The 15,176-nt window shown below is 49.9% G+C and overlaps 1 protein-coding gene across 1 annotated transcript; it reads right to left on the bottom strand.

Moving 5' to 3' along the window:
- Nucleotides 1-3,234: 3,234 nt before the first annotated feature.
- Nucleotides 3,235-11,661, bottom strand: LOC122679984 (apolipoprotein L3-like). The gene is made up of 3 exons (XM_043880822.1): nucleotides 11,547-11,661; nucleotides 10,299-10,452; nucleotides 3,235-4,971 (listed from the first exon to the last, which is right to left on the bottom strand). Exons 1-3 carry the CDS (start codon nucleotides 11,659-11,661, stop codon nucleotides 4,137-4,139), a joined length of 1,104 nt encoding a protein of 367 aa, XP_043736757.1. The 3' UTR covers nucleotides 3,235-4,136.
- Between the last annotated feature and the right edge of the window lie 3,515 nt (nucleotides 11,662-15,176).

Here is a 15,176-nt window from a genome sequence, read left to right as displayed (position 1 = left end):
ACCAGAGAAACAGGGTTGCTTTTTTAAAAGGGTAGTTCAAAGTCAAGAGTGACCTGACATACTTAGGAGCCAGAGGAGCAAAGCACAAGAGGACAAGCGTTGCCAGGCCAGATGTGGAAGCAGGGGGCGAGAACCACATGAGGCTTGAGAATGGCACTGTGTCAGCTGAAGGGTCTCCCCATCAGTGGGGAGGCAAAGGGCAGCCTTGCTTGTCAGGGAAAGGGAAACGGCTTATCCGAGATGTCAGAGATGTAAAGAAAAATAGAAACCCAGGTCTGACTCTAAAGTTGGGATCTTTGCCATTCTGATTTATGTCCAAAGGGAAGGAGATGGGAGGGGGCCTGAAACGCAGAGGAGAGGTCCAAGGTCTCCCTCCCCATAAGGGCCTGCTTCCCTGGTATAGAGGTCATGGGGTGCTCTGGAACCTGGAGAGCCTGTGGAAGGACAGGAGGAGCAAAGGGTATGATTCTATCAGAAGAGCGCTTGGCTATTTGCAATTCATTTACTTTTTTATCATGTGATTCTCTTGAAGAGGGGCAGAATTATTATTTATTATGTAGATAGGGATACAGGCAAAGGTAGGGACGCAACCTAGATGCCCATCAGGAGACGAATGGATAAGGAAGCTGTGGTACATATACACCATGGAATATTACTCAGCTGTTAAAAAGAATTCATTTGAATCAGTTCTAATGAGATGGATGAAACTGGAGGCCATTATACAGAGTGAAGTAAGCCAGAAAGATAAAGATCATTACAGCATACTAACACATATATAAGGAATTTAGAAAGATGGTAATGATAACCCTATATGCAAAACAGAAAAAGAGACACAGATATACAGAATAGACTTTTGGACTCTGTGGGAGAAGGCGAGGGTGGGATGTTTCGAGAGAACAGCATGTATATTATCTATAGTGAAACAGATCACCAGCCCAGGTGGGATGCATGAGACAAGTGCTCGGGCCTGATGCACTGGGAAGACCGAGAGGAATCGGGTGGAGAGGGAGGTGGGAGGGGGGATCGGGATGGGGAATACATGTAACTCCATGGCTGATTCATGTCAATGTATGACAAAACCCAAAATAAAATAAAATAAAATAAAAAACTTGGGGGATTAAAAAAAAAGAAAAAAAAAAAAGGCAGGGATGCGACTTCTTCAGATCACACAACAAGTCAGAGAAAGAAGTAAGGCTCAAAAATCATTTCAGACAAGCTCCTGACAAGCAGACTCTCTTGCAGGCAACAACCACACACTCTAGACCTGGTACAAAGTACAGAACACTAAAGTACAGAGTGAAAAACCGCCATGCGAGGGCTCAGGAGAAGGAGCAGAGAAGGAAGATTTTGAGGGGAGTCAAATACAGATTGAATGATGGGTAAAGGAAGAGATAGTCATTTTTTGTGGATTTCTCTTGAAGGCAGCTACAGTTCTTGGTTGGATAGAAGTGACTGAAATTCTGATAAGTCTGCTACCCTTCTGGCCTGAAAAAGCCCCAAGGACAGAGCCCAGAGTAGCCAGTAATCCTCAGTCTTCCCCAGCATCAGGCTCTTTTCCAATGACTCGTCTCTTCACATCAGGTGGCCAAAGTATTCTTGCTGCAAGAACCCCATGAACATGAACAGGATGAACCGTATGAAAGGTGGTGCACTTGCTGTCGTGTGTGGGGTGCTTGGACACAGAACAGGGTGAAGAGGGTCATTTTGTTGGTCTGAGAAGAGGGCTCATGTGCATCCAGGAAGCACTCAATCTGGAGCCTCTTCACCTGAGACTTTACCCCCAGGGTTCAGGTCTTTATTACCTATTCATCCTTCTCATCCTTCAGCCTGACCTATTGGTCCAAGAATACAGTCTCCCAACCCAAGCTCCTCTGTGCCCTGGGATTTTGACTCTGAGATTCTAGGCACCTGGACCTAAGCCCCTGCTGGCAGGAGCCTCAGGGGACAGACTGTGAGCTCCTGCAGGGGGACCTGTCCTGCTTCCTGTCCTCCTGAAATGTGCAGGCTTGGGGACTTCTTTCCATTCTCTGACCTGCCCCAGTTGCCTTCAGTGGGCCCTCTTCTGTGCTCACTTAGTCAGACTTGGTGTCTGTTGCTCAGAACCACAGGGATCTCACCTGAGACAGGGGTCACCATGGGATGGGAGCCTGTTTGGTGCTCACATGCTCCACTTGGAAACACAGAGAGTTGGTGCCCCATGGAGCAGGCCCAGTGGGGTGAGAGCAACACCCAGATGCTCCCTTTTCCTCCCTGGAGTGGATGAGCCTGAGGCCATTCCATGAAGTTTCCTCAGAAGGTCATGGCAGGTGCAATCCCAGATGGGTGACTGGGTCAGAACATGGCCTTGGATAGACTTTCCCTCCTTCCTGCCCACTTCTCCCAGCCCCCCAGTCCTGCTCCGGGGGATGTAGTGAGCCTGGCGTCCACCTCTGCCTTCAAGGGACCTGAGGCTCCAGCAGAATACTTTGGGCTGCCTGTTTTATTGAATGGAAGTCCATGTTTCCAACACACAGTGAGGCCAAACAATACCAAAATATTGGAATTTGGAACCAAAGAAGGTTCATTGCAGGGCCATGCAAAGAGACAGGTGACTCATGCCTTAAAAATCCCAAACTCCCTGAAACTCTCAGCAAAGCCCTTTCATGAGAAAGGTAAGCAAGGGGCCTGGTTATTTGTTGCAACCTTCTTGGTGTCAGAGCCTTTTTTCTTGATGTCAGGTCATGATATTCCTGTGAACCTCCAGCAAACAAATTATTCTCTTTTATGATAAGAAAGAGCAAGGTTCCAAAGCTCAACCTTCACCTTTTGAGGTCCAGGCTCTGGCCAAGAGGAGAGGGGAAGCTTCTGCAGGAGTCCTGGTGAAACATGAAGGCAGCCTGGATGAGGGATGTGCTATCTCCCTCTGCCCCTCTGCTTACGGCTGACCCTCTCTCACACCTTCACACAAGCCCTCTGCTCTCAATAACCCTCAGGTGCCCCGTGTCCATCCTGGTCCCCGGGGCTGGAGGAGGAGTATCCCCGTGCTCAGCTCAAGTCATATGACACGGGCTCTCCTGGGTGTCCCATGGGGCCTGGGGGCTCCAGGGTCTGAGGGAAATGACTGGATGGGAGCCCAGTGGGCAGGAAGGAGGAGCCATGGAGGACGTGCCCCCTGAGATCCTGGGAGACAGGCTCATGCGGAAGGAGGTCAGGCATCTGGAGCCCCGTTGAACGCATCAATCAATGCAAGGAAGCCTCACTGAACCAGCTCATATTTATTGAACCAGAGTCTGGAGAACAAAAGGTGGGTGGAGACAAAGGAACCTGAGTGTCTTGTCCAGCCCCCCCCACCACTGAAGAGGAAACCGAGGATCTGAGAGGCGGCCTTTCCTCACCGCAGGCTGGTGATCTCCTTGACACACCACACAGTTCCTTGGTCGGCTGTTGCCTTCTGGTGTCATTTCTTATTTCTTTTGTGATTTTTTTTTAAACCAACCTCTGTTTCACACAGCATTTGGAATTTCATAGGATCTTCATTAGTCACTCAGTGATCCTGGTCCCCAATATCACCTGCATCTCGACAAATGTCCCACCCACTGAGTAGTCATCACTGCCACCACCACCATTATCATCAAGAAGTCACTGCCTAATTAAGGCAAACCTGCTGGGATCAAAGGTGAGCTGACGCTGGAGAAGGAGGGCTAGAGACCACCATCAGGGGGAGACTCTTCTTGCTGGGACAGCAAACCCTGGGGAGGGCGATAGAGGAGCCCGGGCTGCTTCTCCTGGATCCCAGCTATCCCTCCTCTTTGACTTTCTCCAATTTTAAACACTTTCATATTCTTGGCCTCTCGTTGCTAGTTCCCCTGCCTCTCTGTTCTGCCCCCAGTGTGTTCTTTAGTTCAAAATAAGTGGTATCTCCCCTCCCGTCATTCTCATCCCTTAGTCCAGGCTCCAGGCTCCTTCCTTCTCTTTCCCCATCTTCACCCTGCATGCATTCCTCCCCTGCTGTGCTCAGCTACTGAAATGCCAGATTCCTAACACCCAGCTCCATCAGTGTTGTCTCCCCCTCCTTTCCCCTCAACATGGTGTTCTGATCCCTGGTCTCACATGTGTCCCTCGTTCCTGCACTTCTCTGGGGGTGGGGGAGTCAGGCCTTACTTCAGCCTCTCATAGGTCTGTATGAGCTCCTTCAACTTCTTCTCTAGCTCCCTGGCCTGCTGCCTCAGCTTCTCAGCCAACTCTGTCTTTGCCCCCTCATGCAAGTGCATCGACTCTTTTACCAGGAAGCCCACATCCACTAGAAGGGAGATTCCTGCAAAGCCTCCAGCAATGATCCGAGCCTTTTTGGTCATTTCCAGAATGGTGCCTTTGAAAACTTCGTTCACCTCCTTGCTTGTCTGGATGGAGACTTGCCCAGTGCTTGTGAAGCTTTTAGCTTTCACTAGCTTTGCAGCACGGACATTTTTCCTAATCTCTTGCATGGATTTGTAGACTTTTCTTACAGAAAAAGCCATCCCAAGTACAGACAGACATCGAGCTCCCACAGACACCTTTTCTTTGATGCTAGTTGACAACAGGCCACTGGCTTCCGTTTCTGCTGATGACCTTCTAAAGTGTTCCACGATGTTGGTGGACATGGTGGTCACAGTAGCTGCTGCTCCCAGCCCTAACCCAGTGGTTGAGAGTGCCAAACTGGCCCCTGCTGTCACGGGTGCCAGAGCCAGACCAAGGATGTTCAGAACACCAGACACAGTGCCGGTAGAGTTGGCCACCACCTTGAAGATGGTACAGTCCCTGTGTGACTTGTCAACCCTGTCTGCAAGTGCATAGAGCTTTCTTATGCTCTCTTCCAGCTCCTTTTTCACCTGAGGAAACTCATTTAAAAACCTCTCCCTGTCTAGCAGGTCCCATTGGAATCTCTCTTGGTCTTCCATAGCCAAGTCTGTCTTCCACTCATTCAGAAATTCACGTAATGCCTCCACTTCTTTCCTGTAACAAGGAACATCAAGGGATTAAGAAAGACAATTTGCTTGTCCGTAAAATAAGCTCAATGGATCTATTCTGCATAAGCCACAGAGATTTTATTTATAAATCACAAGGGAAGAGTTTTGCAAATGTAAATTATTTTCAACATTAAACACTTGTTTGTACCTCATGGATACTCCATTATTCAATCATGAAATAAATAAGCAAAAGTCATTTTAAGATAGTCTTAAGAAAGGTATTTGATAAAGATGCCTCCGAGGCAGGTCAACACCATCACTTCCAAAGGACTGGTAGGGTGGAAAGTCCATAGAGAAACTAACAGAAGTGGGATTTGGGAAGAAAACCTTCATTCAAGGGCCTTAGTTTGTAGTGAGGAGTCAACCACTCTTTGCCCTTGGCAACTGGGAAGTGGTCCCTGAGCTCTTGGAATATTCTGGCTGATAGGAGTGTTCTTGTCTGCCTGGGCCTTTGGCCACTGGACAGTCTGACAAAGTGACACATGATGGTGCCTTTGGGTCAAGTAATATCTGCACTGACCTCCAGAGGAGCTGGACACTAAGGCATTAGTCTGACCTCTGGGAGTAGTCAGAGAAAACAGGTCAGGGTATTAATAATTTGTTTTTAATTTTTTAGCTTGGAAATAATAACAGTAATAGATAAATAAAACATCACCATAATAAATAAAAGATTGAAGCCTGGTCCTATTCTCATTCAACATCACAAAAGGGTTTTTGTTGTCATGCATTTAAAATTCTTTAACACCAAATTAACTAACTGGCAACTAACAAAAAAGAAAGACTATCACAATACAAAGACAAACACAAATGAAGACTGTAGACATTACACAAATAAGCAAAATGCATAGTACACATATCCAGAACTTTCTAGAAATCTCATCCTATGATAACTCACCAATTTATTTGATGTTATATTTCAGGCAAAATGAACATTTTAAAAAAACATTATAATTTGTTTTCATACAGGATGAACATCCCTGGGGGCTGGGCTCTGTGTGTCCTGCCACACGCTGAATCCAGGACAGTAAGTCGTCCTGAGGACAATGGAAGCTTCATGTGTGAAACCTGCCCAGACTGTCCTGGAGCTGATGGGAACCTGAATTCTGCTCTGCAATTAACTGTAACTGGAATCGTCACATCTTTCTGTGCCCAGCATCCCTGACCTCTCAGGGGTCACCAGCCTAACTCACACCTTACCTGGCGACAGCTTCACATACCTGCACCCTAAGGCCGTATGCAACTTTGTGGAACCTCTAAAGATTCAAGAGACTTTAGGAAACATCTATCTGAATTGCTGAGCCTGAAGAGACCGGAACTTGCACAGCTGGTGGAGGAAGTGTTTCCTCTTGGGTGGGGATGCGTGAGGCTCCTCAGAATCCCTCAAATGACACACAATCACAGCCCTTCACAGTGACCCTGGAGGGCTCACTGAGCCACACGGCCTTCCACTGTCAGGGCAGCTCCATGCAGACCAGAAGAGGGTCCCGGATGGAGGGAGAACCCAGGTCCCAGGCAGGGTGTGGAGGACACAGTCACCCAGGGCCCTCTAGCACAGCTTGAGGGGATCCCATCAGGGAGGGAAAAAATGACCCCCTTCCCACTCAGGGACCTCTGCTAGGGTCACAGCCCCTTCAGTTCTGTGTCCTCGGGGCCCACTCTCCTCACTCTAATCCTGGTCCTGCTGCCTGAGCCTGCCTACTAGTCCTCCAGCCTGGACCCTCTGCTCCACCCTGACCCCTGGAAGAGGCCTGCCAGGAGGAAGCTAGCCTGAGTGGGGGGGATGTGGGTAACATTCCCGATGCATCCATGAAGGTTACCTGGGCAAACCAGCCTCAGGCACAAAATTCTCCCGGGATTTGCCTTCAGTGAGCAGGTTTTGCAGCTATTCGTTGCTTACTCTCTTCTGGATATGCTCAATGAGATCCTCAAAAAAGTTTTTACTCTAGGTGGATAAAAGACTAAGATGAGAAGAAATTATGCAGTAATGTAAATGGTAAATGGTAATGAGTATGAAGTGGTTAAATTAATCTTCCTGAGCAACAGTCATCTGGGGGTACTGTTGATGGATTCACCTGGGGTTATGGGTGGACTGTGTGCAACTGTCCCAATCATATGCTGAAGCCATAGCCTCACCCCCACCTCAATGAGTCTATTTGAAGATAGAGCCTTTAAGTGGAAATTACAGTGAAATGAGGTCATAAATATGGGGCCCTAACCCAAGAAGACTTGTGTCCTTTTTGAAGAGGAAGAGATACCAGCTCACTCGCTTCTGTCTATCCCTTAGCATGAAGGGTTGTTAATTTTTTTTCTTTTTCCTGTTTTAGTAAGAGTGAAAGGAACCCAGGTCTCATATGGAGGGAACCCAGAGCACTAAATCTGTGTATTTATTGATTGGGGTGTGGGTGGGTGGGGGAAATAACAGAGCACTTGGGTGTCTCCAGGGGTGTTTGAGATCAGTAGAGCCAGAACCTGCCTGAGGTGTCAGACCTGGTAAGCACATGCTTATATATCAGATCCCTGGGCGGATGTGGTGACACAGCATGGAGGGAGAGGTGATTCTGGGGGCGGGGGAGTTTTCCACCTGGATCTAACACTTTCTAGGTAGAGCGGACAGCACCATACTCGGCAGGACCTGCTGTGTGGCCCAGGCCACAGAGCACATTACATTTCATCCTCTTAACACTATAAGGAAATATTCTTCTCATTTTACAGGTGAGGTCAGATAATTGTGCTCCAGGTCACACAAGGGGGAGGTGACAAAGACCAGACTGGGGTTCAGCTCAGGGTCTGCTGATCCTTGCAGAGCAGCTGGGCAGGCGGCAGGGTGAGAGTTGGAGGAAACAGCCGCTGTGGTGATGCCCCAGGGTTTGGGAACAGGAGGAGGCTCGGACAAGAGAGAGGGCAGGAGAAGCTTCAGGGATGCTGCAGGACCTCCTCTCCCTGCCCTGTCTGGTCTCGGGGACTCCCTCTGCTGTCCCCTCTGTCTGTGGGCTGTTCTGGCCTCACTCCTGAGTCATGATATGGGATCTGGGGGACCAGGAGGGAGAAACTGAGCACCTTGGCCATGGCTCCCAGAGAAGAGGGCCAGGAAGGAGGCTATGGGGACAGACCCCAGGGTAGGGGAAGTCCCCTTGGACTCCATGGGACTCGAGGGTGCTTATCTATTCCCTTCTTGATTCTTCTCTAGGTTAATTCAGATAGTAGGCAGCATCTCAGTTCTGGGTCATAAGTAGGAACTATCCAGACAAGAGACAGCTGACTAGCTGAGCAGTCTCAGAGGTCTTTTGGGTTCATGACAGCAGCAGAAATCTCCTTTCAGCTCCTTGTCTGCGTCAGGCTGGAAGGAGGTGTGGCTTCACCTTTGGGAAGGAAAAACAGACTGTGGGCTCCATCATGAGTGAGCAGTGACTGCAGGGAGCAGTGAGGGGTTTGGTCTCCAGGGGTTTCCACTAGGACGGCCACCAGTGCCACCATGGACTTAACCCAGCATGATTCTCTGTCCCCTGGGCTCTGCAGGCCACTAGTTAAGGAAAGTTACTCATCCTCCCACTGCTGTCTCCACCCTGAATTAGAGTCCTGCTCTCCTTTTGGGGCCCAAGGAGAAGGTAATCAGACAGGAGACAACCATCTGAGAAGTTATAGGAGCAATAAAACCAGAGACAGAAGAACAGATAGGAAGGGATACTCTGGAAATTACGTGAGGGAACACTTGTGAGTACTAATTGGTAATAACTAATACTGATTCATCGTCTATGACATGCAGGCTCCTGAAACTCACCTAAAATTAGGTCAGCCCAAGTTTTCATGCTGGTGCCAGAGCCTGGTCTTTCCGATCTACATCCCACATTTGTGATGACTATGCCTTATGCCTTTTTAATATAAAAATATGTGTTTGTAGATATGTTTATTAACATATGAGTGTTTTCATTCTGAAATGATGTCTCGCTCCCTGTGTTCCAGTCTCTGCTTTGATAAATTTCCTGATGCTGCAGCTCCTACAGCCCACAGCCTCCTAGCTTCTGCAACAGCCTTTATCCCACAAGGGCCTGAAGTCCCTCTGACCCCGCCCAATCCCTGAAGCTCTGCCCAGGGTGGCTGAGGACCCTTGATGGTGCCCAGTCCTCTCTGCTGTCGTCCCCTGACTGTTGAACTTTTAGGCTGTTTCTAATTATTTATGTAAATAATAATGCAAAGAAACCTTTCTTGTAGAAAAGTTTGCCTTCATTTGATAATATTTCTTTAAGCTACTTCTGGAAGTAGAATGACTTCCAGGGTCTGAGGGTATCAACACCTAAAGATTTTTCATGCATAGAGCCACATTGTTATGCAAAGAAACTACCAATTTATATTCATACTCATGAAATAGGAGAGTGCCATCCTTTCAATCTTGTCAGTTCTCAGTTGTCTTTATTTTTTTAAGCAGATCTTTATATTGAGAGGTTTTCTTTTGGTTCTGGTTGTGACTATCATGTGCTGGGAAGTAAAGAAAGAAAGCAAATATTGATTATGTTTAACCCCTTTTTAGAAGGCAAAGGAGCATTTATCAACTACCCCTCCTGAGACCTGACTGAAATGATAGTAAAGATCCTTATTGATATAGCAACAGCTATTGATGAGAGCCTCAAGTGTTTCTGATTTTGCTCTATACTTCAGTTTCTCTAAGGTTTTATTAATTATAATGTATATTATTCCAATAACCCTGAGGTGTGTACTATTGTATCCCTGTTTGAAGATAAGGAAACTGAATCATAAATGTTATGTGATTTACCCAAGGTCAGAAATCTTGCTCATGGTAGACTGGGTTCCAGTTCACTCTATGGGCTCAAGATCCCATACCTGGCCTCTCCTCAGTTCAGTTCAGTCCCTAATGATGCCTCCTAAGGCCCACTTGACTTCACACTCCAAGATATGTGGCTCTAGGTGAGTGACCACCCCATCGTGGTCATCTGGGTCATTAAGACCTTTTTTGTGTAGTTCTTCTGTGTGTTCTAGGCCAAAGAACTAGATCACCCCCAAAATCCCCTCCTTCCCTGGTCTCCAGTCACGTCTCAGGAGTCCACATCCTGAGCTGAGCCCACCAGAATGGGTGCCGCCCTCCCTCTGCTCTGTTCAGGGGCCCAGGTGGCAGGAGGAAGCCCTCAGACACACCTGCCCCACATCCAGGCTCTGCCCCTGCTTCACCTGCTGCCGCGGCCATGACCTCACCTCTCTGAGCTTCCATTTCCTTCTTCTGTCAGTTAGTGACAACCATCCTTTTCTCAGACATTCATCCTGAGGACGGGGAGTTAGGCGGTGTCTTAACCCCCTGCTTACCCAGGAGTCTTCCTCTGCCCGAGTGTGAACAAGATCCAGTTGTTCTCAGCTCTGCAGATGCAGCCACCAGCTGTGAATCTCTTCAATAAACCACACACACCCTCTGGGCCCAGATATACACTGGGAAGCAAAAGTGAAAGTGAAAACCCTGTGTCTCGTGTCTCAGTTACTCAGGCCTGCCCACCCACCGGGCCCCACCCTGGGCTATTGCCTCCTCCGTTTTGACTCCTTAGAGAAACAAGCTCAGCTCTGACATGCCAGGGCCTTCTTGGCTCAGCACATCCTACCCGGGATCTGTGAAGGAAGACCTGCCACCAACAGACTGTGAGGCCCTTGGCAAATCACTCTCCCACCGCATGGGCTTCTTCCCAGCCCCTCCCTCTCTCCTCCTTTCCCACTTGATACACGCCTGCCTTGCTGACGTTGCTCTGGCCAAGGGGTAAAGGCTGCTGTCCAGGTCTTTGATCTAGAAGAGGAGAGCTGGATGCTTATCCCATACCACACCCCACTCCCCACACCAGCACCCACCACTGGGCTCTGGAGCAAGGCCAAGGCTGGGCGAGGAGCCTGAGCCAGGGTCAGTCCTGCGGCCCTGTGAGCAGGCTTTTCCAGATACAGGGGAAGCAGGAGCTGGGGGTCTAGTGGAGAAGGGGTTGGGAAGGGGACAAGTTGGGGTCAGCAAAGGGGAAGTCATGAGTTAGACTTGCAGACAAACACAGAACTTCAGCCCTGAAGGATTCTCACATCTGGGTGTCTCTGCCCACGTGCACTTCTACCAAAGGTCACATTGGACATCAGGGTGCAGGCAGCTTTACCTTAGGTAATTAGAGAAAAAGTTTTTTTAATTTTTTTATGTTTAGCAGGTAATGTAAAGTCAAGAGTGGGTTTAGCAGCCTTAGGAGACAGAGGAGCTAAGCAGCAGAGCTGAGCAGGGTGCAGCCACAGGCAGGAGCCAGCTAGGACTACACGTGGTTTGGAAGCAGGACTGTGACAGAACAAGTCTCTTATCACCGATTGTCATTGACAGGGAGACGGGGCCCAAGCTAGCTCATCACTCATCTGAGTGTAAACTCTTGGTAGATACTCTGTGCAAGCAACACAACTTGCTGAAAAGAAGCAGCTTTAGTGTAAATTCTGACCTCTGCAGACTTAGCACAACACTGCTCAGTTAGGTTTAAGCCCCAGGAACAAGCCAACAGGAGGTTGTGTGCAGCTGGTGTGAAGGCGGCTCTGTGAATTGCAAGGTACCTTTGAGACATGGGAGCAGCAGCTTAAAACCACCCAGTGCCGGGGCCTGCAGAGAAACTAGAAACCACCACCAGAGGCCCTGCTGGGAGGGACTCAGGTCCTGGGTGGTGGGCATGTGCGTGCAGCACAGACCCCTGCCCGTCTCTCCCCACGTGGGACAGGACAGCAGGTGGCGACAGACAGCCGCGTGACCTGGGCTCCAAGAAGGCAGGTACACTGCTCCGGACCCAGGACATTTGTGCTACAGACACACCACATGCTTGCTTCACTTCCTCCTGGGACAGGACACCCTGTGTCCTCCCGACCAATCAGCTCAACCTGGATGCAGGAAAGAGGCTGGAAGCACACAGAGGCCCCATCCAGGACAGTCCTTCCCAGGCAGGGGCCGGGGCCACATTCCTGGACCCTGGGTCCAGCTTCCTCCTGTTCTCCGTGGGGGTGATACCACCTGGTCTCAGAGGGGCAGTGAGGATCCGATGAGGACCCAGGTGACGGTGCTGACACAGCGATGGCCCAGCCCAGGCTCCACGGGGTGAATTTCCCTGCAGGGAGGAGGAACAGAGAGTGGGATCCCAGTGAAGACTGGTGTCAGGGGAGCAATGTTCCTGGAGGTCAGGGCCCACTGCATGTCCCTGTTGCCTGTACATATGTAACACATGCAGAACACAGAGAAAGGGGCTCAACAGAGCAGGAGAGGCACTGGCATCACCTGGGGCCCTTTCACCCCTGACATCACTGCAAGATGCAGCAAGTGGAGGTGACGTGTGTTTGTCTCCAGCTGGGGAAGTCAGCAGTTCACTTGCTGTTGTGTGTGGGGTGCTTGGACCCAGAACAGGGTGAGGAGAGTCATTTCTGTTGGTCTGAGAAGAGGGCACATGTGCATCTAGGAAGCACTCAATCTGGAGCCTCTTGACCTGAGATTTTACCCCCTGGGTTCAGGGTCTCTGTTACCCATTCATCTTCCTCATCCTCAGCCTGACCTACTGGTCCGAAAATATAGCCCCCAGACCCCAGCTATTCTGTGTCCTGAGAATTTGACACTGGGATTCCTGGTGCCGGGACCTAAGGCCCCTGCTGGCAGGGGCCTCAGGGGACTGACTGTGAGCTCATGCAGGGGGACCTGTCCCTCTTCCTGTCCTTCCTGACCTGCACGAGTTTGGGGGCTTCTTTCCTTTCTCTGACCTGCCCTGCTTCTCCCAGCACCTCTTCTGTGTCACTTAGTCAGACTCAGTCTCTTGCTCAGAATCACAGGGCTCTCACCTGACCCAGGGGTCACCGTGGAATTGCATCAACCACACACTGAGCTAAGTGGGGTCCAGCTTTAAGGGTTCAGGGAGACATGGGGGTGGACACTGAATGGTTCTGTACCCAGTGCCTGAATCCCTGCCCAGAAGTCTGTGCAGGATGGGAATTCTCCAGGAACTGATGAAGAACTGATGAAGGAATGAACTCCTATTTCTGAAGGTCAGGCAGGCGATGGGCATGACTGCTGATGGTTCGATCCCTGAGTCGATCCTTCTGCAGATCCCCTGGAGAAGGAACTGGCAACCCACTACAGTATTCTTGACTGGAAAATCCCATAGATGGGAGAGGCCATCAGGCTACAGTCCATAGGGTCCAAAGAATCAGACATGACTGAGCAACTTCACTTTGCTTTTTTTTTTCTCTCACATCTTCAGGAAGGAATGGAAGGGCCAGTTGAAGTCTCAGGGAACACTGGCTGAGGGAGTCAGAGTCAGAGTCTGAGGCACTGAGGAAAGTCTTCCGAGGGAGGTTTGGACAAAAGTGGGGAGAAGGCTCTGCAGCACGTGGGGCGGGACTTAGGAGACGTCCTGGGATCATTTCCAGGTCCCAGGTCTCTGGCTTCCTGCCCTGGGCTCCAGGTGTGGGAGCATGTTAGGTGCTCACATGCTTCACACATGGAAACACAGAGAGTCGGTGTCCCTTAGAGCAGGCCTGTGGGCCTTTGAGCAACACCCAGATGCTCCCCTCTCCTCTATGGAGAGGAGGAGCCTGAGGCATCCCATGAAGGATCATCAGAAGGTCCAGGCATGTGCAATTCCAGATGGGTGAGCAGGTCAGAACATGGCCTTGGGTGGACTTTCCCTACATCCCTGCTCCCACCCTCTAGCCCCTCAGTCCTGCTCCTGGGGATCGAGGGAGCCTGGCCCCAGCTGTGCCCTCAGGGGACCCCAGGCTCCTGAATGCTGCCTTGGTCTGCAATTAGACTTCGGCATCTGTGCTCAGAGTCACGGGTAACCATGGAGGAGGTGAAAGCAATTGTTGCTAAGGTCGATATTCTTCTGGGTCATTCTAGGCAGTGTGGGAAATAGACAGGTGGACAGGGCAGTGCCCGAAGGCAAACACAGGCAGACTGTTCTGGAAGCTCCTGCAGGAGTCCTGGTGTGAGGCAACCTGGGTGAGGTGTGTGCTGTCTTTCTCTGCCCCTCTGTTTATGGCTGAACCCCCCTCACACCTGCACACAAGCCCTCTGCTCTCAGTCACCCTTGGGTGTCCACCCTGGTCCCCAGGTCTGGAGGAGGAGTATGCCCGTGCTCAGCCCAAGTCAGATGACGCGGGCTCCTCCGGGCGTCCCACGGGGCCTGCGGGACTCCAGGGTCTGAGGGAAATGATTGGATGGGAGCCCAGCAGGAGGCGCTATGGAGGACGCGCTCCCTGAGAACCTTGGAGACAGGCTCACGGGGAAGGAGGTCAGGCATCCGGAGCCCAGGTGAACCCATCAGTCAACGCAAGGAAGTCTCAGTGAATCAGCTCATATTTACTGAACCAGATTCTAAACAACACAAGGTAAAGAGAACCAGAGCAACCTGAAATATCTTATTCAGCCTCACCCCCAGCTGTAGAAGAAAGAGAGGGTCTGAGAGTCGTGTCTGTTGGCCCCAGGCTGTTTCATCTCCTCACACACAGCAAAGTTCCTTGGCCTGTTTCTGCCTCCTTATTTCATCCTTCTTTCTTTGTTTTTTTTTTTTTTAATCAACCTCTGTTCCTACTCCACACTTGGACTTTCATGGAGACGTCCCCGGTCTCTCAGTCACTCTGGACCCAAGAGCACCTGGCAACGTGTCACCTGTTCCCCCCACTGTGCTATCAGCACCAGTGCTGTCACCAGCGCCAGCACCATCCTTGTCATCAGAGTCACTGCCTGAGGATCCACACGGACAATGCTCCATGCAGACGCACAGATGGCCACAGGGACATGAAAACATACTCAACACCACTAATCATTAGAGAAACGCAAGTCACACTATAATAAGTTATCCCCCCTACAGCATCAGAGGGGCCGTCATCTATATCTACAATGCTCTGAGGCTGTGGAGAAAAGGGAACCCTCCTCCACTGTTGGTGGGAATGTAAATTGGTGCAGCCGCCATAGAAGACTACATGGAGTTTTCTTAAACAACTAAAAATAGAGCTACCGTATGATTTAGCAATCCCGCTTCTGGGCATATATCTAGAAAAAATTAAAGCTCTAATTTGAAAAGATACATGTACCCTGATGTTCATAGCAGTACTATTCATAACAGCCAAGACATTATATTAACCTAAATGTCTGTTGACAGATTAATGAATAAAGCAAATGTGGTACGTGTAGACATACCATGGAATACT

Source organism: Cervus elaphus, chromosome 22 (genome assembly GCF_910594005.1).
Source record: "Cervus elaphus chromosome 22, mCerEla1.1, whole genome shotgun sequence".
Lineage (NCBI taxonomy): Eukaryota > Metazoa > Chordata > Mammalia > Artiodactyla > Cervidae > Cervus > Cervus elaphus.
The sequence above is the reverse complement of the archived record's forward strand: the minus strand, read 5'-3'. Positions and strand labels throughout refer to the sequence as shown.